The 23316-nt window shown below is 50.8% G+C and overlaps 1 protein-coding gene across 2 annotated transcripts in view; it reads right to left on the bottom strand.

Annotated features, from left to right (window-relative positions):
* The window catches only part of Col17a1 (collagen, type XVII, alpha 1), a 48795-nt gene extending 26682 nt beyond the window's left edge, over positions 1 to 22113 (bottom strand). The window contains exons 1-15 of one of the 2 annotated variants that reach the window (XM_005403792.2): positions 21879 to 22113; positions 16255 to 16317; positions 14329 to 14373; positions 13277 to 13381; positions 12075 to 12206; positions 9680 to 9727; positions 8760 to 8795; positions 8250 to 8297; positions 6679 to 6822; positions 5239 to 5397; positions 4636 to 4707; positions 3266 to 3337; positions 2410 to 2481; positions 1225 to 1386; positions 778 to 858 (exon numbers count right to left, since the gene is read on the bottom strand). In XM_005403792.2, coding sequence (XP_005403849.1) covers positions 778 to 858; positions 1225 to 1386; positions 2410 to 2481; positions 3266 to 3337; positions 4636 to 4707; positions 5239 to 5397; positions 6679 to 6822; positions 8250 to 8297; positions 8760 to 8795; positions 9680 to 9727; positions 12075 to 12206; positions 13277 to 13381; positions 14329 to 14373; positions 16255 to 16306 — 1228 coding nt within the window. In that variant the 5' untranslated portion in view covers positions 16307 to 16317; positions 21879 to 22113. The remainder of the gene's footprint in view (positions 1 to 777; positions 859 to 1224; positions 1387 to 2409; positions 2482 to 3265; positions 3338 to 4635; positions 4708 to 5238; positions 5398 to 6678; positions 6823 to 8249; positions 8298 to 8759; positions 8796 to 9679; positions 9728 to 12074; positions 12207 to 13276; positions 13382 to 14328; positions 14374 to 16254; positions 16318 to 21878) is intronic. The other variant, XM_013504102.1, reaches the window with a different exon arrangement.
* Between the last annotated feature and the right edge of the window lie 1203 nt (positions 22114 to 23316).

Below are 23316 nucleotides of genomic sequence, written 5' to 3'. Positions count from 1 at the left end.
GATTTGTGGGCATGTGTGGAATTTTCTGTGAGTTTGTCAATTTCTTTGTCAATTGTTTTCTTTTTTTTGTCCTTTTTGAGACAGGGTCTTGCTATGCAGTTCAGGCTGAACTTGAGCTCACTTTGTAGCCCAGGCTGGCCTCAAACTCATAATGATCCTCTTGTTTCAGCCTCTGGAGTGCTGGGATTACAGGCGTGCACCACCACGCCCTGCCTAACTTCTTTCATCATATTCCAAAAAGTGTTTTCTGACTTCATAGGCTTGGCTCCACCCCTAAAATGTGAGGAAGTGCTAACCTTGTCGATTCAGAGTCAGGGTCTAGCCTCTTCACTAGTCAGAGTGGTAACTGACTTAATTTGCGTTTACTTTAACTTGGTCTATCACTTGACCTTTCCCTTCCTTTACTGACCTCCCTGAAATCAGTTGTTTGGAGAGAAGCTGCAGGATTTTGTGAGGAAATGTGTTTACCAAGACATATATTTGGGAAGAAAAAGAATAAAGCTAACAATACTCTCTTTGCAAGGCACTTTTCTACTCCTTTTGAACGTGAAGGGAGGGCTAACAGCGAAAGGGTGTCACCGTGCCAGGCCGGAGGAAGGCCTCGCGCGCCCAGAATCTCCCGGGGAGTTGTTCAAACGCAGCTCCCCATGCAGCAGGTCCGGGAGGCGGGCACTGTGCTGGTTTGTGGGCCATGCTGAGCAGCAAGGGCTCAGGAGGCGAAGGAAGGAAACGTGGCGTGGCTGAGGTCAAGTGGGCCGTGGTCGGGTTTGCTCTTACCATTGGCTTCCGCTTGTAGGCAGGTGTCAGCAGTGTAGGCAGCCTCCTTTTCTTTTTTCAGCGTGTCTTCTGAAAAAGAAGCTGTGCACAGAACCCGCGATGACCTGATGTGTTCTCTCCCGAACTCCCAACCTGCTCCCGTCCCCTGGCTGCCTGGAGAGGTCAGGCTTGCCGGATACGAAGAAAGCCCTGCTCTTGCGGGGCTGGTCTCCCCCATCTGCGCTTGTGGTTAGACCTGCTGTTGCCCAGAGAACTCTCTGGAAACTCTCTGAGTTTCCATGGCTCTTCTGCACTCAGGCAGCCCCTGGGACACTAGTAGCGCAGGCATTTTTCACTAGAAGAGCCCTGGGTTCATGACGAAATCTCCTCAGACCACTTTGCTAGGGCCTTTGGCCTCCTGCACATTAGCCTTTCTTCCGCAGCCCGAGGCGCAGGGCTCTGGCATACTTGCGGCAATGCTGGCGGGGGAGGCGGTAAAGACCTTCCCGCTGTCCTTGGTCATGATCAGCAGCTCCATCTCCTTCTTGGAGGGCACGTTGTCTTTCTCCAGGATCAGGAACTTGCAGTCCTTGTGCAAGCTGTCATCGCTTTGGATGTTGGTGGTGCAGGCTGGGGAGGAAAGAGGCCCGGGAAGGGGAAGGAAAATGCGACGAGAGAGGGAAGAAGGAAGCAGTGACCAGAACAGGGGGGAGAAGGAGGAAAAGAGATCAGTGAACGCTCGCGAGGGTCTCCTGTTGTCCCCAGCAGTGGAACTGTGAAGCTTCTTGGAGACTACTTCTCCCTCCCTGGATGGGCCTGGCCCTCAGGAGCTTGGGTCAATGACAGAAGTGTCAGGCAAGCGGTCATTGGTCAGCTACCCCACCCAGACACATGGGATCTTTACCAAATGGGCGACTACAGCCAGGCAGGTCCTTTAACTAGTGTGGTGAGTTGTCTGCCTTCTTGAGGAGGCTCTCCCTGACCATGTCCCCCTCTCCATATATGCACTACCGTTTCCTTAGAATCTCTGCCATTTTCTGCAATTATCTTGTACATTCTGTCTTTATGTTTGTCATCTGCCTACTCCACTGGAGTCATTGGTTTGCTGAGGGCAGGAGTCTACCAGCTGTCACCACTGCTACTCCCAACACTCTGAACAGGGTCCGTCTTATACAAAGTAAGCGCTTGGTACTTTTTAAACACATTAATGACTGCTGAGCAGAAGCAGCACCAGGGTCAGAGCAATGGAGAAAGTGGCTCGGGGTGTGGCATGAACCCGAGTTGATAAAGATCCTGTAGAAAGCAGGGAGGGTTCTGGCAGTTTCTGAGGGGCTCCCTGGTTCTTATGGTGGGTTACATGTAACAGGAGAAGGTGAAAGAACTGCAGACCAGGGGTGGCTGGAGGGTAAATGCAGATTCTGAGCAGGTGTGGTGGGCGGGGTCTTCTGCCCCTTGGGTAGGGAGGGCCACGGTAAGTTCAGCGCATTCTTATCTTTGTGTGTTCACAGAAACATCCAAGAGACCTTTGGGGTGAATTGTGTTTGTGGACCTCAGACCGTGCATGGGTTCTATCCTCTCCCCAGTACCCCTTGGGTCACAGCTGGGCAATCCCGGGTGCTGGCCCAATCCCTGGCAGAGGAGAGCAGGACTCACCGGTGGAGGTGGTGGACATGCTGGTGCTCACAACAGCAGGGGTCTGGGACACATTTTTCTTCACACCGTATGCTGCAGGAGAAGAACCACAGAGTGGGCTCACCAGCATGAGGAAGGCTTCTGCAGCTCTGAGCAGCTAATCAGCCCTGCAGACAGGTGGCCTCCCCAGGTGAGGAGCAAGCAACAGACTTAACTTTCTCCAGCCACTGGGGCAGCAAAGAGGGCTTAGATGGAATATTCTTGGATATAATCATGCTCATCTTTCTAGAACTTTCCAAAGGCCACCCCTCCTTTAAGAAGTCCTCTTCGACCTCAGTCCATCCCTTCTCTCTGCATATCCACGCTGCACAGCGTGTTGCTTCTTTCTTGTCGCTGTTTCATGTGTGTTAGACTTTCTACTTCAACTAAACAGTAGGCACGTTGAAGGCAAAGGCCGAGGCTTATGTCTCTTTCATCCCTACCCCAACTTCCAGCTTTGCATAAGGGTTCATCATAAAATCAACCAGTGGGTTGATTTGTAGAGACAGAGGACTGTGCAGGAGGAGAAAGTTGTGGGCTGGAGGGACCACCAGGCTGGCCAGGGGGCTGTGAGATCCACAGGATGTGCAGGTGACGTGTCACAGGGCGTAGATGCCATTGATGGAACAGGCGCCTCTGTGTGTTTAACTCATGTCAGACCCTCAGATGGTCAAGGTCTCCATCTCTAGGTTGGGGGAGGGGGCTGTTTAGCGGAAAGACCAGTGGCTTTTCAGGAGCCTTTGGGCCCTTCTAATCGAGTTGCTGCAAAGGCTATTGAGAGTTACAGCCTCAAAGAGGTGCCACTTCCCAGCCCTTAAACTAAACCTGGGCTACCAACCTGCAGAAGCGGTGGCTGTGCCATGGGACAGAGCAGTCGAGCTGGGAGCCAGGTTGTTCTGTACCCCAAACACTGTGAGAAGGATCGAGAGCAGGTGAGAACAGGTCCACGCAAGATGTCCCCCTCCTAGACGCAGGCCACCTCCCGAAGCCCCCAAACCACTTTTGTGACAAATAACTTCGCAGATAACAGGTTTCCAGTCTGCCTTGTCTCCAAGCTGTTCGTGACACAGTAAATGTTTGTATGCCTCCACCTCCCCACCGGTTCCTTTTGTTGAGGAGCTGGGACCGCACAAATAGCAAATGTAGTTCACCCGGGGATGTAGGTGTTGCTGCATCCCTGGACACCCTGAAATATCCCAGGTGCTTCCTGTTCCCCACAGCACCCTGGGGCGATTTGGTGCTCGCTGTGCTGGACACACACAGACACACTGGGACTGTGTGTCTAACTTGACCAACTCCTGGTTTTCCCTACAACTCTTTCTCCTGAGTCAAATACGTAAAACTCCCCTTCCCCCCATTATCCTTTCCAAGGCTGCGTGTTTATTCATTAACAGCACTGGAAACCCCTTCCTCCTTCACCTCAGCTTCCGCTACTCCATCCTACTGAGTGTTTGGGACACAGATCCTGCTTCCACCATCAGCCCAGCCTGTCCTCGGGCCTGGCTCAGTCAGAACTTCGTACAACATAACAGGAGGGTGGAAGACGGCAAGCGTGAAGCCAGGGGTTTCTGGGTTTTGTGGGCCTCTAGTATTGCTAAATTTGCACTTGCAGGGATACCAGCCAAGTAGACAAAGAAGGGCCCGGGTCGTTATATTTATTAGCTGCAATACGACAGGAAGAATGTAAATTTTTTAAAAAAAATATGTGCCTGGTAATTTATTTCCATATGAACTATTACGACCTATGTGGAAACAGTGAATAAATATTTCTTTTAAATAGCTCTAAGTTTGCACTGGAAGCTAAACAGTAATGCTATCTTCCTTATGTAGGTACCCCAGGGAGCTGCTGTATTTATAGAAAGATCTGAAATAAGTTAGCGCTATTCTCCTTGAAAATGTCTTGCGCTCACTACGCCCCTTTACTTCGTCTCTCCAGCTCTCCTAGGAAAGGAAGGCGCCGGCACAGAAGCGGCTTGCTGGCAGGCGAGGCCCTCTCCTTGGTGCTTCCCGTGGGGTCTGGGGTCGTGTCTGATCGGGCCGCTGAATGCTGTGGCCTTGGCCTCTGGTCACAGTGCATGGTGAAGTCCTTCCTGCTTGCGGGCAGAAAGGACAGCCCTAGCTGTCATTCCACTTCCCTCCCTGGGACGAGCGCCTGTGTCCTTGTGCGCCAGCGGCGTGGAAAAGGCGATTCAGGGTGGCAATACCGACCTGAGGAGCAGGAGCTGAGTCCGGGCTGCAGGGTTGAGGAGCAGGGTGCCAGGTTGTTCGGGACTCCAAAGACTGCAGGGGAGAGGCAAGGTGGGTGAGCGGGGTTGGATTCTCACATCTGCCTACATTTTTGTGTTTTGGTAACATTTCATGTTCACTTCTGGCACCCGGCAGTGGAGAACCAAACATTAGGCTGTTAGGTCCCAGCCAGCAGGCGAACTTTAGTCAGTGGTGGAAAGTGGGTCCATTAGAGGTGCTCTTGTTTTGACCCCACTGGGTGCAGAAGGGCCCTGGAGCTCTAAGAAGTTGCACGACTTGCTCAAGGTCCCACAGATCCCTAGCATCCTTTCAGCGTTTCTTCCCGTTGTATTCTTCCTGGTCCCCGCTACTGTACTCCTTTCTACAGGGCATCCATGGGAAGAAACACCTTCTAGACAGCCTTAACCTGAAGTTCCAGTGGGAGGCTCTTGGGATGCTTGGTTGTAGAAAACTTCCCCATTTGCCCCGCGGATGGCAAATGCCCAACGGGTCATTCAGCTCCAGGGCAGAGGTGTGGCGATTTTGATGATGTAGGCGAGAAGGAGCACCCCGTCTGCCACCTACCTGATCCTGCTGAGTAGGCATTGGTGTTGAGGAGGGAGGAGCTCTGGGTTGTCATGTTGTTGTGATAGGTCCCCATGGAGGACCCCGCAGGCAAGGTGGAGGACCACATGTGGGAGGGCAGGTTGGCATCCAGGATAGTGGTGTTGTAGGTGCCCGACACTGGAAACAGAAATGTGAGCACTTGTCAGTGAGGGACGAGTCCACACTTTCCTGCTGGGAGAACTTAGTGGCGTGGCTTCCTGGGACTTCCCTGCTTTTAGCCCTGGTTTTCCCTCATCCCAGCAATTCCCCTGGCCCAGCACAGCCAGGGCAGCTCATCATCCCTTTTTTGACTGAAATATTGGAGCTGGTGAAAACCCGATCTCTTGGATTGGAAATTCTTGCCAGCGCTTGGTGAAATTCCAAGTAGATCTAAGCTGCTGAGATCTAGACACTCCTGATGGAAAGTCCTCCCTTTTGCTGGCTCCTCCATCTGCAGGGATGCCAAGGAGCAGCTCTCTTGAGACCCCCAAATCAAAAATCTGATAGAATTCCAGGCATCATGACAAGTGTGGGAGTGTCCGGCAGGACAGCCCTCAAGTCTGAGGCCACACTGCATACCTCCTGCATGACACCCCTAACCCAAAAGGTGCTCTGCCCTTGAGGGCTTCCTGTGCGTCTCCAAATCTGATGCCAGTGCTGCCCACTCGCTCCATGAGAGGGAGCCAGCCAGCCAGTGAGAAAGCACCCCAAGGCTTGGCTTTATAGGAAAAGCACAAAGAAGGTTGGACCTGTTGATTTCTCCTAGGAGTGAATGCGAGGAAAGCTGCGCGTCAGAAATAACGCGGTCGATTTCCCTCTCCTCCCTGCAACGCTCTGCTAATTTGTCTTCCTGCACCCGCAGAACCTCCCTCGCACCTGGTAAGCACTTGACATATAGGTGCTGAACACCACTCATCCTGCTTGACCGGCTCTTGGCTTCCTGTTCCACGTCCCACAGAGACCCCATCACCAGGAGGCCTGTGGCTACCTCTGTCTTGTCCATTGCTTTCCCTCAATGCCTGGCGCTGGACACAGAAGAGGCAAGTAGGAAATACTCATTAGAGAGTGAGTGAAAACACTCAACTTTCCCTAGTACTCTTCAGGCCAGGGAGCCTGGCCCACACGCCTGACTGTCCAGAGCCCACCGGGGCAGAGTCCTGGGATATGGAGCTGGGCGCCTGCACGCGTGTGAGGCCGTTTACTGCGTGGGTGAGAGGCACAGAGATCTCGTGTTCATGCGGCAGGAAAAGTGGGTTACTCTTGTCTTGGGGTTCACCCATTTCTCCTTCTAAGCCCTTTCTCCCCAGTTCTGGAAGTCTCTGGTGGAGCCTGGAAGGTTTCCAGGGCACAGCTGGATTCCCAGCCAGGGCAAATCTACCACCTTCTTCCCACCCCTCCAGCAGCCTGGCTGGGGCTTACCTGACTGAGAGCTCGCTGTCACTACTTTGGTCTCCACGGTGCCTTTCTTGGGGATGGGGAGTGTGTTGGACGAGTTCCGGGTGGGACTGGCACTTGCGGATCGGCTGCCCTTGAGCAAACGCTTGACATCATCCAACTCTGTCCCTGCGGAAGAATCCCCAAACCTTCCCATCAGGCCCAGGCTCTTTCTTGAGTGTAACTGCAGTGAGGGGAACCTCGATGGCATCCTGAGTACTGCGGAGGACGCCATCTGCTTCACACATTGAGGCATTTTTGATTAGCTTTATAATTTCACGTTTTGCTAATTATAACATTTATCAGCCTGGCCCTTGATAATATCACAGATTCATCCATATAATACTTCATGGGAGAGGTCAAAGCATTTGTCCTCCACAGACACCACAGGGATGCTTTTGTGGCTGTCACCTGGGGCCAGGCAGTGAGAAAACCAGGTCCCTTGGAACATGTGGTATCCCAATCCCCTGCACAGGACGCCTCGGCTGTCAGGTCCTGACCTTGCATGCCTAGGAGTGTCGAAAGGAGTTTGTGGCATGTAAGCCCTGGACATTGTGCTGCTTTTGTGTGCGGTTGAATTTCAGGTTCATCCAGCTGATAGTATGTGCAGCAAGGTGAACTAGGGAACGTGCTCCTTGTACCTCCTTCAGAGTGGGAAACATGACAGGAGGGAGGCACTGTACAAGGGCAGCCTGCAGGAGGAGTCAAGCAGACTTGCAGAGAGTGCTTGCTGGGGACTCCCAGGCTCCTTCCCCGGGCCCCCTGAAAACTCCATCCTTTGGGCTCCACCCCCCTGAGCCTGGAAGGACTCAGATGAGAAAGTACCAGGCCCGGAGCCAGGGCCCACCTCCCCGGCCGCTGAGTTCTGCGGGTCACCTCCTGTTTCTGTGTCCACAGCCACCAGCCTGGCTCGGCCTTCTATTCCTTGTACTTGGTGCCCCGCTAACAGTTGGGTTCCTTTCAAAATGTTGCCAAATAACCTCTTAAAAGAGCAACAATAGTCTAATACCTAATGCGGAGAGGCCGGGAAGTCTTTGACCTTGGAGATGAAGTTAAAGCTTCCCTCGTCTACTTCTGGCCCTGTCCAGCCTGAGCTCTCCCATTGTGCCCCCATCCTGAACTGTCCTCAGATTCCCATCCCGGTTGCATCCTCAGCTCCGCTTCTCAGCTGACACCTCACCCAGGAAGGCCACTCTGGCCCCTGCGCCTGTCCCCGTCTCCATAGGCTGATGTGCAGCTGCTCCTCCATGCCCCTTCGCCACTGAGCCGTGAAGGTTAGCTGGTTCGCCTTCTCCACGTTAGCCTGTGAGCTGCTAAGCAGCAAGGACACGCAACTAATCCCCAGCTCCGAGCACAGGGGCTAAGTCACGGAAGCCCCTTACAGATGCTTTATGATCGAGCGCATGCACATGTGAGCATGCTCACACACACACATGCATGTGCACACACACACAGGCACACAGCACTAGTCCATAACTCCTAAGTAGTACACAGCATTCATGCGTGATTTAATTCCAAGGCTTCCCAGATCTTTGCAGCAAGCCGTTGACACTTACATCTGGTAGATGGCGATGCACTCTGCAACCGTACTCGAATTTCGCTCTCTGTACAAGGGAAGAGACACACAGGCTGTGACTACAGTTCCTGACACTGAACTCTGAGCAGCTCGGGGCTGCTCTGAGATGTCTGTGTCCCAAGAGCAGGAAGCCTAGATGTCCTAAGAGGAGTGCCACTAAAGAAAGGGAGGGCCCCTCCCCTCCCTCACCATGCCTGTCCATCTCAGGCACCTGAGACCTCCTCATGAAGTCTCAGCTGAGCAAAGGGGCTGCGTCACACTCCGCAGTGACCGTTCCCTTTGCCGCCGTTCACTCCACAATGGCAAGACCAAGTTTCTCTCCTGCCTCTGTGGTCTCAGGCGTGAGAACCCCAAGCCGACAGTGTGCAGCTGATGGCAGGAGCCGGGCATTGTTCTGTGCACCTCATATTTCCTGGCTCAGGAAATGCTGAGGAACTGCCCAGGAAATGCTGATGGAGTGAGTGGAAGTGAACCCAGCCACAGTGCTCACCTCGCGTTTGGCTCCGTCCTCGGGTTGCAGAAGATGCTGAGAAAGAGATAAATGTCGTTTTAGACGTACATAGGAAGAGGTGTGCTGACGTGAAGGTAAATATGGGGGGGTATTTTCTTATTGTGTGTAAATCCAGCGAGAGGCTAATTCTGCGCAGCAGATGCTGAATAAATGATGACCACGTGGCAATAAACGGTGACTACATAGCTAAAGGGCAGAGCGTGTCCTGTGTACCCCAGTGCACGTAAGACGTTCACTTAGCTAAACGAATGTCAAGTTAGCGGACAGCACTGTTACCTAAGGCAGTCCACTTGGGAGCATGATCCATTTGCACTGGCTGACAACACTGACCAAATGGATCCAAAGGCTGTCAAGTCGTCCCTTTGGTACGTTTACTAGAGCCTGCCTTGGTTTTCAAGTGTAAGCAACGAAATAAAATAATCACTGTAGAATCAGTGGCCACAGCCGCAATTCATGAGCACAGTGAGCTCCCAGGAATATGGGCCAAAGACTGAAGGCCAAGTGAAGACTCGGCCTAGGGCTCACTAGGCTGTGCTGCTGCTCTCGGAAGCAAGCTAGGCTGAGGCATTCGTTGCTTTGCGCCTCTTTGCTGGCAGGTTCCTATGCCTGTCATGGAAGGGAGAATCCCAGGAATGATTGCTTGATCTCAGCGGTGTATCTACCCAATCGTGAATCTTCAACAGCTTGCATTTGTACAGTGCTGTGAGCGAATGCTTATGGCAGCACGTTAATACGGCTGACAGCCCCTTTGCGCTGAGGAACAAGGAACACGTGAGTGGACAGAGGTCAACTCCTGTAGCTGCGTCCAGTTAGCTCACAGTGCTTCCTGCCCACCACCCCAGCCCCAGGCGTTCCCTTAGTGCCAGAGCTTGTCCTTCGAGAGCGAGGGGAGAACATACCGAACTCCTTCCGAGGGTACTCCGGGGAGGAGTTGCCACTGGAGCTCCCTGGAGAAAGGGATGAAACACTTAGCACAACTCCAGCCACTTCTTCACAGCCTGGAGGCATTTCGGGGGTGGGGGGATGAGCCGACATTTGGAATGAATCAGGCTCATGATTTAGAACAGGACACCTCCATTCTCTGACCTCGAGATGCTTGTTTCTGAAAGTGGACCCTGTTGAAATGACAGGCTCAGGCCTAGTGTCAGAAAGCACTGAGGAGGGCTGGGGACGTAGCCCAGCGGAGGAAGAAGAGGAAGAGGAAGGAGCAGGACAAGGGGAAGGAGCAGGAGGGGGACAAGGAGCGGGGAGATAGCACTGTGGGCTGAAGTTCACCTGGCCGGAACTTGGGCCGCCCTGGCAACTCCCATCGCGCAGCAGCAGGCCGGCCTCTGCGTGTGGAGCCTCCAGCCCACTCTCACCATTTACTAGATCAGCCCCTTAATCCTGCTCCCCTCGCTAGTGCCCCTCTCCTTTCACTGCTAATCTCACTTTCCGTCTGGCCGCTTCCCACTAGAACTGCTCCTGCGCGACCTGGGGCCCAGTGGCCTCAGTCCTGGAACCCGTGTACCTCCCACGTCCTCCTCTTCCCTGAGCGGTTCCTCAAGGCTGTGCTGCGTCCCTGGTCTCCGCCCTCGGCAGCTCTTCCTTCTCTCTTGGTTCGCAGGGCCCGCTTTCTCCTTCCTCCCCAGCCTTCCTTCTCTGCGTCTTCCTGCTGTGACACTTTCTTCCCTGACAAACTTCGCAGCCTTCCAGTCTACCCTTCGTGATCCACTCCCAAACTCAGCTCTCGCTTGAACTTCCTCCCGGAGCTCCAGCCCCATGCCTCCACCCGCTGCTTCTACCTTCTCTCCAGAGCTTGCAAGTGGCTCGGTTTCAGGACAAAGGACCTGAACCCATTCCAGCGGAGTCCTCTCCTCAGGCCTCCGTCTCAGTTGTTGACTCCATCTCCTGGTGGAGCCAGACCTCCCAGGCACAGGTCTCCCAGCCTGTGCCTGAAGCCTCAGCCTCCTATTTCTCCTAGTCCTGGACCTCAGACGTGATCCACTGTTTCTCTCAGAAGTCTCCGCGCTGCCCGCTGTGTGCGGCGTATCCTAGCATTGACTCTGGTCCTGCAAACCCTGTCCTTGTCCTTTTTGTTTGCTAGAACCCTCCCGTGTGCTTGTACTGAGCTACACCGCAGCCCTGTCCAGTTCCTGGCCACACACAAGCCCCTGCTGCTTCCTGCACAAGCCCTGGGCTCTCCTGCCTGGACTGCCCTGCGTCTGCCTGTCAGCATCTTACACATTAGGGAGGCCCAGCTCAGATGTCACCTCCTCTGTGCATGATTCTCCATGATTTCTTCAGCTGAAGATGGTGATCTCATCTACTCTGCATTATAGCTTTATCCTTTCTTTTCTCTTTCTTCCTTCTCCTTCTCCTCCTCCTCCTCCTTCTCCTTCTTCTCCTCTTCCTCCTTCTCCTTCTCCTCCTCCTCCTTCTCCTCCTCCTTCTCCTTCTTCTCCTTCTTCTCCTTCTTCTCCTCCTCCTTCTCCTCCTCCTCTGCCTTCTCCTTCTTCTCCTCCTCCTCCTTCTCCTTCTTCTCGTTCTCCTCCTCCTCCTCCTTCCCTCTCCTCCTCCTTCTCCTTCTTCTCCTCCTCCTCCTTCTCCTTCTCCTCCTCCTCCTTCCCTCCTTCTCCTTCTCCTCCTCCTCCTCCTTCTCCTTCTTCTCCTCCTCCTCCTTCTCCTTCTCCTTCTTCTTGTTCTCCTTCTCTTTCGCTTCCTCCTTCTTCTTCCTCTTTTTTTTTTTCCTATACTCGGGGTTGAACTCAAGGTCTTTACACTGAGCTACACCCTCAAGCACCTATGATTTTTTTTTTTTTTGAGACAGGGTCTTTCTAAATTGCAAGACAGGGTCTTTCTAGGTTTCCCAGGCTGAGCTCTAACAGTCAGTCCTCCTGCCTCAGCCTCCCAGAGTGCTAGGATTACAGGTGTGCACCACCACAACTAGCTGCATGATAGTTTTTTGTGGTTTTTTTCCCCCCTATCTGTTACCTTAACTTTTCTAACAGACTCTGGGCTCCTTGAAGACAAGATTCATGTCTGATTCATCTCAGCACCATCAAGGCCCTCCCTCCACTCAATGTTAAATGCCTAGCAGGTGTTTGAAGAAATACTGATTTAAAGAGTGACTAAATGGATGGATGCATGAGTGCATATGGGATGGATGAATGAACAAAATCTTCAAGTAATGTGAGTCTATAAAGGAAATGAGGGTGGAAGTGAAGCCCGATGCCAGTCCGTGAGTGTTCAGGGGTAGGTGGAGCACACGGGGAGAGGGTAGTTCTCCCCAAGGTCTGTAGAACAGGTAGGTACCTTCGTACATTCCATGGCGGGCAACGTGGGTTTTCCTCTCAAAAGTTGAGCCAGGCGAGTTGGGCAGGGTGGAGGCAGGGGAGTGAGCCCTCCTATAACTGGAAGTGGAGGCGTTGCCTCGTAAGCTTCCACCTGCAAGGGAGGAGGAGTAGAGCCTCATGGCATTGTGGCCCTGAAGTCCAGTCATCGCAACCAAGCACATTTAGGCAGCTCTTAACTAAGGGAGAGCCTTGCAGGGGGCTGGGGGCATCACGGCCACTGCCTTTCCCGAGCAGACGCAGAAAGGCAGGAGGCCCCTCAGTAGGCAGTTACAGGGCACAACCTAGCCACAACACAGCAAGGGTTTTCCCGAGGACGGACGCGGAGTCGCAGACCGCTGCTTGGCTGGGCTAGAATACGCGACCCACTGGCCCTCAGCAGTAGGGGGGCACTTCTCTTGGCTAGCCTAGCCCTTCCCACATCCTGGGTTTGCCTGTGGCTTCATTATAAGGGTTTGTCAGTGGCTGCAGGGATTATGTGTGCACTCTTGACTTTGTGTTATTTTTTCTTGCTTTGCTCTGTTTTGCTTCTGTTTGGAAGAACATCCCGTGGGCAGCAGGGGGTCTACGTTGGACACTTGCCTCACGGGATTACACATTACCACCGTCTCTAACCTGATTGCTAGGTTTCTTTTGTTGTTAATTTAATTTGTCGACCTTACCCAGCACACCTTCTCCTAAAAGATAAGACTAGGAGAGCGAGTCAGGGGAACACAGCTTCCTACTCAGGTGGGTTTCCTAATGAATGAGTAGTTTATACTGGGGACCCAGTGAAAATCCATCCCATTTTAAGCAGGGTTCAAATGCTGATGGTTTAAAAGTTCCACCCTCCCTGGGTCACGTGTCATTTAGCCAGGGCTCCCCAAGCTTGCTGGCATCAGGGGTCTGGTTTCACGGAAGACAGCTTTTCCAAGACGGTGCGGGGAAGGAGGTAGTTTGGGATTAGGTTCTCATAAGGAGCATGAAACCTGGACCCCTCACACGCCCAGTTCACAGCAGGGTCTGCGTCCTGTGAAAATTAGGTTGCTACTGGGGCATTTGGAATAGAAGACGGACAGCTATAATGGTCCCATGCCTGCACTGATTCAGGCTCGTGTCTACCTGTTCTCCCTCCCTGTCTGTCCGTCTTTCCTGCCCCCAGCCGCTTGCCCTGGTGGTACTTACTGGAATTTGTGTAGCTGCTGCCACCATGGGTCAGGCTTTGCTTCTCTGGCCGGCCCCCTCCACCGAGAGAGCCCGTTTTGGCATAGCCATTGCTGGTCCCCCCTTCTGTCAGAACCACAGAGAAGATGACAGTTCAGGGTGGAGTCAGGTCGTGACACCCTCTCACCCCCTGTGCAGCAGAAGCCTCCTGTGGCTTCTCACCAGGACCCTCCTGGCTGGGGTCTTCTCCCGCTACTCTGTAGTATTTGGGACATGGGTTTCTGGAGTGGATATTGTACTGATCAGAAAGGATCCCCCTGTGGGGCATAGCGAGTTACTCCCTAGGAAACCGAATATTAGACACAGAAGCAGAACGACAAAAAGCTCCTTGAGTCCAGGCCCCTGGGCTGGGCTTGCTCTTTGCGGATGCCTGGTAAGCGCCCAGATGTGGCAGCCGCTAGAGAGGTTGGAGGGACACGTGGCATCTCTGGGCTCCATCTGGCTGCCCCTCACAGCTCAGTCTCGCCTGCTGATGGGTGGGCTCCCCCTTCCTGGTCGCCAGGCCTCCTGAGAGGTGCAGGGGTAGTTTTGGGGGCTTGAAAATACACTACAGAATCCACTAAGCCTGAGAGCCCCTGCAGAAAGGTGGAGCGAAGGGAAGCTTAACAGGCGTCAAGCTACTCCACGGTCAGGGGGATAGTTCAGTGTCTGGTGTCTGGAATAGGCAAATCAAGGCAGAAAGCTGATTAGTGGGTTCTAGGGGCTGCTGAGAGGGGCGGGGAGAAGGCCCCGTGACTTCTGCTGTCAGGAGTTTTTTTTGGAGGGATGGAAATGCTGTCACGTTAGACTGTGGTGATGGTTATACCCTCTGTAGCTACAGTAACCACACCCACTCCAAGACCAGTGGACTACAAACCAGTGGACTCTGTGGTATACACATTAATCTCAGTATAGCTGTTAACAGAAAATAAAGTCAAACATTTTGGACTTGCTCGCTGGGAGAGCAGCCTCCCTTGGGCAAAGTTATGGTGTGGGGTCGTCACACAACTTACTGGGAAGAAGCATTCACTTACTTGGTGGTAAGGAGGTAAGTCTTGTGGTTACTGTTTCAGTGATAACTAGAAAAGACATAAGAAGAGGAGATCTTACGCTGGGGACCAACGCCTCCATATTTTGACAAGTCTTGGTATCTGACATAAGTTTAATGTGTAGAGTTAAATTCAGCACTTGTGCTTTACAGTATGGGATCTGACCCCTGCATCTGAAATCATAAGCAATAACCGCAGGGTCAAAGTACCTGGAAAAAAAGTCTATAACTCTTCGGAACCAAAAGAAGTTATACACTGAATTGAAAGATGGGCTGTCTTGGCATCAGGGTCTCTCATGGGCAGACTCTGAAAGAGTGCTGGCCCTCTTTTCTCAAGTGACGCTGTCTCTCTGTCCTGCTCCTTCCCAAGGTCCTGGCCAGCTGGGACACCACCCCCTCCGCTGAGGTCGCTGTGTGCTTCCTGGTGAGCTGGAGGTGTTTCCAGGACGTTGTGATTCATCCCCAACCTTCAGGGCCAGCACAAGTGTGGAAGGTGTAGAAAGGATGGGGCTCGAGTGAGTCACATGGGCTGCTTAGTGCAATCGGCAATCCATGAACCTCAAAGACAGACTGGAGGACCAGTCCCCGCGGCCCCTAAAACTGCGATCCTCTGACCCGAGTGATGGTGAGTGTAAGGAGGGACTACGGCTTCAGGTGTTTGAGAGGCTGCCAGTCAGCATCAAGACTTCGTGCCGCCCAAAGCCCTCTGTTTCCTGAAGCAGCAGCGTGTGGGTGCCCAGGACCTCAGCAGAGTCCTTTCTACAGCTGACCGTGACCTTCACCGCTACCTTCCTGGCTGTTGGGCCAAAGGTGCACCCATCCGCCTGGGGTGGCTGCTCTTTAAAAGACAACCTCCTGTGGGCGTGTGTGTGTGTGTGTGTGTGTGTGTGTGTGTGTGTGTGTGAGTGTGTACGAGCACATGCAGGTGGGCAGAGGTGGGGAAAGGAGAGAAGGGCGGAAGATGGGGCAGGATCATTTTGAGCCACCGAAAGCCATGCTGTTGGTCTGCTCCAGTCCGTACTGTCTCATCCATCCCTTCCTTCCTCACCCTGTGTTTTCCTAATTAGCTTGCTTTTCCTACCAAGAACAGGGCCGAATGTAGCAGCACCAGTATTCAGTGCATAAAAGGAAATGAATACTTTGTCAGAGGACAGCGGCATGTAAAGCTTTTGTGGTGTAGCCTTTTGCAACTCTTTGACACATAAGAGTAAATTATTTCTGAACCTCAAGTTCCAAATCTGAGAAAAGTTTATTTTTTAATTGGAAATAAATGAAAGTCACAGAATAAGTTAAAAAAAAAAAAACTCTCTAATTTAAAGTTGTTAGGTGTACAGGTTAAATGTCTCTGACGTTATCATTTGGGAAGTCTCAGAAAATCATTGTACCTTTTTCAATTTGTAGCATAGATTTTTACTATGACCATGGTGTTATTTTAACCTAGTCCATGCAAGAACTGGGGTATTATACTTTCAGATTGCTGTTATTCTCTATCCCTAATTAGGAAATGGGTAAATGAACTGTGGTGACTGTATTTAACAAAATATTATACAGTTATTGAAAATGCTGGCTGTGAAAACTATAAGAAGGCTCCCCCTCCCCCCACCCAGAGTACTGGGGATCAAACCAGGGCCTCTTACATGCCGGGTAAGTGCTATACTACTAAGCCTCACCCCCAGCCCTTGAAGAGGTGATTTCTGTCTTGGAAGAAAAGGCAGGATACATTTTGATTCCAAATGTGTTAAAAGAAGTATCAGCATGGGCCATCTTATGGAAAGACATAGGGTCCATTAAGGAACACATTTTAAAATGATACAGTGATTGACAAGGAATTACGAATAAATTGTTCCAATTTCTTATTATTTTTCTAGTGAAGCAATTATAGGCTTTTAAAAAAAAGTTCGGACGCTCTTACTTCTTTCGGTGACTTCCGTGCCATCTCGCTTGCTTTTCTTGGTTACATCCATCCCATCGCCACCTGCAGGAAAGCCAGAAGCCGTGAAGGGTGAAAGTCTTTCACCACTGCTTTCAGCAAGCCCAGGCCCTGCCCCCTGTGGTGTAAGCTGAGAACCAAAGCTTGATTCCTTGATTCTTTCTCGTGCCATTTTCCAAGAGTTGTTCCTTGCCTTCATTTGTGACTCACAGAATTTCAGAGTTCCAGTTGGATTTAATTTGTGTTCTGCCCTGGGGATCAAACCCAGGGCCTTCCCCGGCTAGGCAAGCACTCTACCACTGAGCTACATCCCCAGGAAGGGTTCTACTGTGGAGTCCACTCCTTTCTACTGGGACCTTGTTGTCCTGAGCCTTACAGACCAGACAGCCCTCTGCTGAGCATCAGAGAACTTACAAAACCCAGGGTGCCCTGAACTTTGTCTGACTATAAATCCCTGCTCTGAGCCAAGGTAATAAACAGCCGAAGGGTATCTGCTAAGGCACTGGTACTACCGACTGACTCATTAGACATTTCCGGGAGCGCTTTCTGTTCTATGTAGAACTCTGGGAATTGAGACATCCATGCTGCCTTAGTTGAGAGTTTAGATGGGAGGATGGAGCGTGGTAGATTTAAGTCTGGACAAAAAAAATAAGATTACTTGTTATACACACATGGACCTTTATACTTTGCAGAGGATGGAAACTCTCTTCATAACAAACCATGCAGACATCAGTAGGAAAAACAGATAAGAAAATACACGTAAACTCTATAGAGATGGGGTACCTGTCTGTGTGTTATCTGTGTGCTCCCGTCACTCTGCCTAAGGGAAGGAAACCTGTTGCAGTCTTGGCGGTGTGTCCCTAAGCATCACGGCATAAGCTGGCATCAAAGGGTGGCGGGGGCCCTGGGGGCTCGAGGTGTAAGCACAGTAAGAACGCCCTCCCTGCAAGTGGGCTCTCTCTGCTGTGGCTCCTGGCCCTGGTTCCGGAAAGACTGAAACTGGGACTTCCTATGGTTGTCTCCCTTCCCCTAACTTCCTCTTCCTCTTCCTTTTTCCTGTCGATCGTGGGTTTCACTGGGTTCTAGGACCAAGGCAAGACCTTTCTGCCCTGGTGCGCCTCACCACAGGCTTTCCTTCGGGACGCTTTGTCCGCCCAGGGAGTTTGGGATCAACTTCCCCATTAGATCTGACAGACAGTGCTCAGGCCCGTAGCAGAGCACATTGGAGAAGGATCCCCCAAAATGTCCCAGTTTCTTTTAAAATCAGAAGGAAAACACATGTAATGTACTGAGGATTATACTGTTTGTACCAGTCCAGGTTTAGAACATACTTTTTTCTAAGGGTCTTTTCCTTAGTGGAGGATGAGGCCCCAAGGGCAAAAGCGTCCAGGGCCCTTAACAGTCCTAATATGGCTGTAGGTGACTCCTCCGCTGGAAACCAAGCCCACATAGGAGCAGCTGGTCGACTACCTGGTGGAATTCACCACGGCCAGCACAGTGAGCTCCAGGGCTTGGTTGAATGTGCCAACTTCTTGCTCATCAATGTGTCTGAAACATAGCTCTAGGCAAATAATGAGGCATCTCGGAAAAAATTCTATCTGGATCTGCAGTGCCACAGAATGTCTTTTTAGGTATGTTTCCTGGAGCTAAAAGGAAGGGCCCCGTAAGCAGTTTATGGGAGAGGCTGGCCTCATTACAGGCCACACCTGGCCTATGACTATGTCTGTGTTCCAGTTGCGCCCGTGGGACTCTGGCCTGCAAACCTGTGCAGCTGGACTCTCAGAAATCCTTTCTCGAAGCACAACTTGCCTTCAGGAGCCCCTCTCTGCCTTCTCCCCCATGCCCACTGGTCATCAGCTGTGGGACAGGAGGCATTGGGGGAGAGTAAACATTTAAGTATACCTGGCTGCCGGTGGGGAGGTGACTGCTGCCTGGGGTGACAGCCAGGAGAGGTAATATTTTTCCAAAAAGGTCTGTCTGTAACAATTCACAGAAGCTCTTACTACCCATAAGTTCTTGCTGATTTTTGATCCTTCAGTGAAATTCACAGGTAGGACTAGCTGGGTTTATTCCACTTGTAGGCATCAAGGCAGATGGATGATAGCTGTTTGGGGAGAGTTCTGTCTCCAGACAGCTCCTCTGGCAAATTCTGCCCCTTCTCTCTGCCTCCTGGAAAATAACTGGCACTTCTAGACTTGCCATCTCTTCCCTAAACTCCAATGGCAGAGATTCAATTTCTATAGTGAAAAGCTGAGGGCTCCCCAACTTGCAGGAGACACAAAGGAACAGCCTGTTAAGAAGTCAGGTGCCCCCCTCAAGGCCTGGGAGTGCTCCAGGGGGAGGCGCCCTGTGGATGGCACCTGCCCCGGGCAGGGGCACAAGGATGCCCGTTTCTCAGCTTAAAGTCACTCAAACAGCTGTGTGTCCCTCGGCCTGCAGAGGCCTGCAGAATTCCCTGCCAGTCTGACAGAGGAGGCAGGGATGTGTTGGGTGACAGATTCTTTTACACTAGCAGTAAGAGGAGTCTCTCTGTAAGGGAGATATTTCAGGGAAAATAGCGGGGGAAGGTATAACTCCGATCAGGATCACCTTAGGGTACCTATAGGACTTCTCTGTGAAACACTGGAGGTGCTGGGGGTTTTGGAAGTGTAACGTCCGGGAAAGGAAAGTCTGCCTGGGTTCTTGCCTGAGCCTGCCCTTCGTAGCAGGCCTCACCTGAGTTCATCTTCCAAAAGCACCACATAATGGAAGCTCTGTGGAATAGCATAATTTTTAACTTCCTAGACATTGGGGTTACTGGACTGGCACTAGGATGAGCAAATAATTCAAGTCCTCAATTCCAAATTATACTAACTTACACCCGTAGTTCTTTCTTATATTTGTTTATTTATTTATTTTTCTTTTTGACACAGGGGCTTGCAATGTAGTTTGCACTAGCCTTGAACTCACCATGTAGCCCAAGTTGGCCTCCAACTCATGGTGATCTTCCTGTCTCAGCCTCCTGAGTGCTGAAATTATAGGCATGTGCTATCATGCCCAGATTAAAATTTATCTTTAAAGCCGGGCGTGGTGGCACATGCCTGTAATCCCAGCACTCAGGAAGCTGAGGCAGGAGGATTGTTGCAAGTTCAAGACTAGCCTTGGCTACAAAATGAGCTAAAGTCCAGCCTGAACTGCATAGCGAGACTCCTGTCTCTAAAAGAAAAAAAAAAAAAAAAAAATCATTTTTAATAGACATAATAATGGTACACATTTATGAGCTCCAGCATGATAGTTTGATACATGTATACATGTAACGAACCAATTAGAGTAATTAGCATTTCTGTCATCTTAAACGTTTATCCTTGATTGTGTGTGTGTTTGGTACTGGGGGTTGAACCCAGGCCCTCTGCTCTGAACTACCTCCTTATTTGAGACAGGGTCTTGCCAAGTTGCTAAATTGCTTAGGCTGGGCCCAAACTTACGATTCTCTTACCTCAGCCTCTCAGAAACATGGATCATTTTTCAGTGTTTGGAGCCTGTGAACTTCTCTCTTCCAGTACCTTATGAAATATATACTGAGCTGTTTGTTCACTCTAGTCTGCTGCGCCCCTGAACACCAGCTTGCTCTTCCCATCTAGCTGTATTTTGGTCCCTGCTGTCCCCCAGCCTCTAGGAATAGCTACTCTACTTCTCAGCTTCCACGTAACGGAAAACATGCTTGTCTGCACTTCCTAAGGGGCTGCCGGGGGTTAGTTCACAACTGATGTCTTCTGGAAGATGTAAAAATGATCCCACACCATGTTCTTCGGCAAGAAGATACAATTTCATTCATTCTTTTATCCTTTCCCTGTTATTTAAATGATGTCACATCTGTCTAAAACTGTTCAGATAGTGACATAACCTAACCCACAAGTGGGACCAACTGCTACCACACGGACCTCATCCAATCTCCTGATGTGAGGGACACTTTATCCTCGATGCAGGGGGAAAAAAGAGAGAGAATAAGGATGCTAAGTGTTTTTCTATTTTCTAATTTTAGGAACAAATGTTTTCATGCCTGCTAAGGAATAACAAAATTTTTTTTACAATTATTACTTCAATCTCTGTATACTTGAAGATTTAAAACAAAAACGTCATTGCTAAAATGTGAGAAAACCATCCTCAGCCTATTGACCGGATAACATACGAGGAAGGAGCAGTTTGACCGCAGGAAAACCAGTGCCCTGGGGTGGAGATGCTGGAGGTTTTGTCTCTACAACACCACGGGATGAGCTTGCCACTTGCTACATCTGACACCCTCGATTTTCACAACCACAGGGGTGCAGGAGGGGACGCCAGCTGGGTTGTGTGGTTGCTGCTGTTAATAATGTCAAAGGAGCAAATCAACGCAGGCACAGGCTCCTTTTGGTCAGGCCCAATTTTAGAATGTGGGTAGTTCTTAGCCTGATTAGTTTCTCCAGTTGAAGGAGTTTCTATGCCAGTTTGAAGCAAGGTGGTCACTTTAACCATCCCCGACAAACTCTGATCAGATTCACAGCGCCCATGAAAAAAACAGGCTCTGTTTCTTTGAGGCTCTCAGCGGCTGGACAGGTGTGCTGGGTTAGTTCTGACTCACATGTGTGCCTCGGCTTCCAGACAGGATAATGTAGGTGAGAGGAGACGGTTCTGCTTTTCAAACAAACACCTTTTAAAATATCTCACTACGCTTCTGTGGACACAGCCAGTCCGACTTTACACTCCCTGTTAACTGCTTCTCAAAAGAAGTGAGGCGCCAGAGGTTTTGCCTTCGCTTCAAAAAGTGAAGTGCTAATTTGTTAGTTTGCAGTTACTGTAGTCTAGGTAGATGCATAAACTGGTAATTCTCATCCCAAAGTGATCCTGGGGGTGGGGGAGGAGGCTGACCTGACTGGTGAGAGTATGTATAAGAAAAAATATTCTTTCTTCTTCTTCTTTTTCTTTTTTAACACCTCTGAGGTCAACTCTAGGAAATTCCTGGATCAATTGGGCCATTTCAGAGATTTCACTTTACCTTAGATTACAGGCAGTAACAGTTTTACAACATGAACAGCAGCAATGTTTTGCCCAGCCCCAGGGGCTCCATCTGAACTTGTCAGCAGGTAGGCTGGGCAGCGTGGGGCCTGCTCCTGGGAGGCCCCCACCCGCTCCTCACCTTCCCCCTGCCCTTCTCTGCTGTCCAGTGGGGAGAGGGAAACGGAGGGAGGGGGAGAGCAGGCAGTGAGAGAGGGAACTGGGGTGCAGAGAGACGGAATCACAGTCCTTATCAGAGTCTAAATAAAATGCCTTACTACAAGTCATTCCACAATACCGAGAATCATACAGACAAATCTTGCCACTGGAGCCCAGTATGTCATAACTGGCTTCATTTTTCCACCCCTGGATTTTTTTTTATTGTTGTTACTCCTTTAAAAGACTTGCCCTATGCACAAACACATATATCAGAGTCGTCATTTATGACCAAAATCCATCACTTCAACTAGAAGAACTCTAGAAATGAAGAACTTCATCTTATTTATTTTTGCCAATAAAAATTTGATTCCTAAGTCTCAAACCCCTAAATCAAAGTCTCAGAAAGAAAGAGGAAGGTCAGTCTTCCTGCTGCTTACCTGGCTTGCGATTTTGACGGAACTGGAAAGAACTTTTAGTAAATCCCCCTCTCTTTCTTCCTTTGACGTTGTCTTCCACAGGTTTGCAGTGCCCACTTTTTTTTATCCAGACCCAGCCAAGGTGTGTTAGAGCTGAGTGATCCTCCAAAAATGTTCACTTCATCTCTCCTCCTTGTTTCTCTCTGCTCCCAAACAAGCCCTGACAAAGGCGTGTTGTGGTTTACAGCGTTACTCCACCCTTCCAATTATCTGACACTTGCTGGATTTAAAAAAAAATCTGCCTCCAGGAGTCAAACTTTATAGCCGGCAGAAACCTTCTCCTGCCAGCTGAGCTAGATTAACCATTTATAGCCAAGTGGGGACAAGGGAACAAAGGGCCACTGCACAGGAAATGCCCTCTGTGACCTTTACCCTCCCCAGCTGGGGGACTCCCACAGCTTGGCTTCCCCTAGCTGGCGCTGTGGATGCCGGAGCTCCCCTGTGTATGACTCAGGGGGTATTTAGGGGATGGGATCGAGGACCTGAGCGCTGCACACAAACAGTGCAGAAATCACATTCAAGATAGATCTCCCTGTCTGTGCCAGCTCAGGTCCATCTGGAGAAAAGAATTAGTAAACTAAGGGTGAAAAGTTCACGACTGAAAAGGATGCACAGCTGGTGGGTGCAGATTCACTTTTAAAAAGAGGTTCCAAATGGGTGCTATGACCCAAAGTGACATGTTCTCGATTAATCTTCAGTGTTTAGCCACCTACTAATGGACAGAGATGCTGTCGAGGTAGAGAAAGGACTTTCTTGTAGGTCAGGTGACCAGATGGCTTCATACACCTAAGGATGCGTGGGCTCCCAGGGGCCGTATAACTCCAAGTACCGTTCACACAAGTCATGAGCTTGGTGTCCATAATTCTTGCAAATATGTGGGAGGCATCTGGCTTTCCATGTCCACCAAAAACTAGTGTGAGACTCTTGGTGTTGGTCAACTCTAGGAAACTGGAACTCAGATGGTCCTGTGGGGCCACAGCACGTTTGGAAACCCAGTGTTGAGAACCAGGGCAAGATCCTAGAGGGCAGCCACGGTGCCCCCGAAGCCTAGCCCTGCACATCCTGCCCTGGGCACGCACCCAGGAGAAAAAGCAGTGAACCTCTGAGAACCACCTGCAGGCCCTTGTGCCTGAGCTGCCCAGTGTCCTGCAGTGCAACGACACATTTCTCAACCCTTTCAGCAGGCTAGGGTTTGAGACTTCTGGGCGGGGTATTCCTGCCTTCCCCAAATAAATACTCACCAGGTCTGCTGTCAGTCTCTTAGGAGAACCCAGAAGACAGAGTTTTTAGCATGAAATTGACATATCCCTGCATCATTTGTTTATCCATGAACTCATGAATTAAACCAAAGAGCACTAGTTCTTCTTGGACCATGCGCAGAGATTTCAGTGGTGAAATG

This window comes from Chinchilla lanigera, unplaced genomic scaffold (genome assembly GCF_000276665.1).
Source record: "Chinchilla lanigera isolate Chin_1 unplaced genomic scaffold, ChiLan1.0 scaffold00084, whole genome shotgun sequence".
Lineage (NCBI taxonomy): Eukaryota > Metazoa > Chordata > Mammalia > Rodentia > Chinchillidae > Chinchilla > Chinchilla lanigera.
Note: the sequence above shows the minus strand (reverse complement) of the source record. Positions and strands in the feature narration are given on the sequence as shown.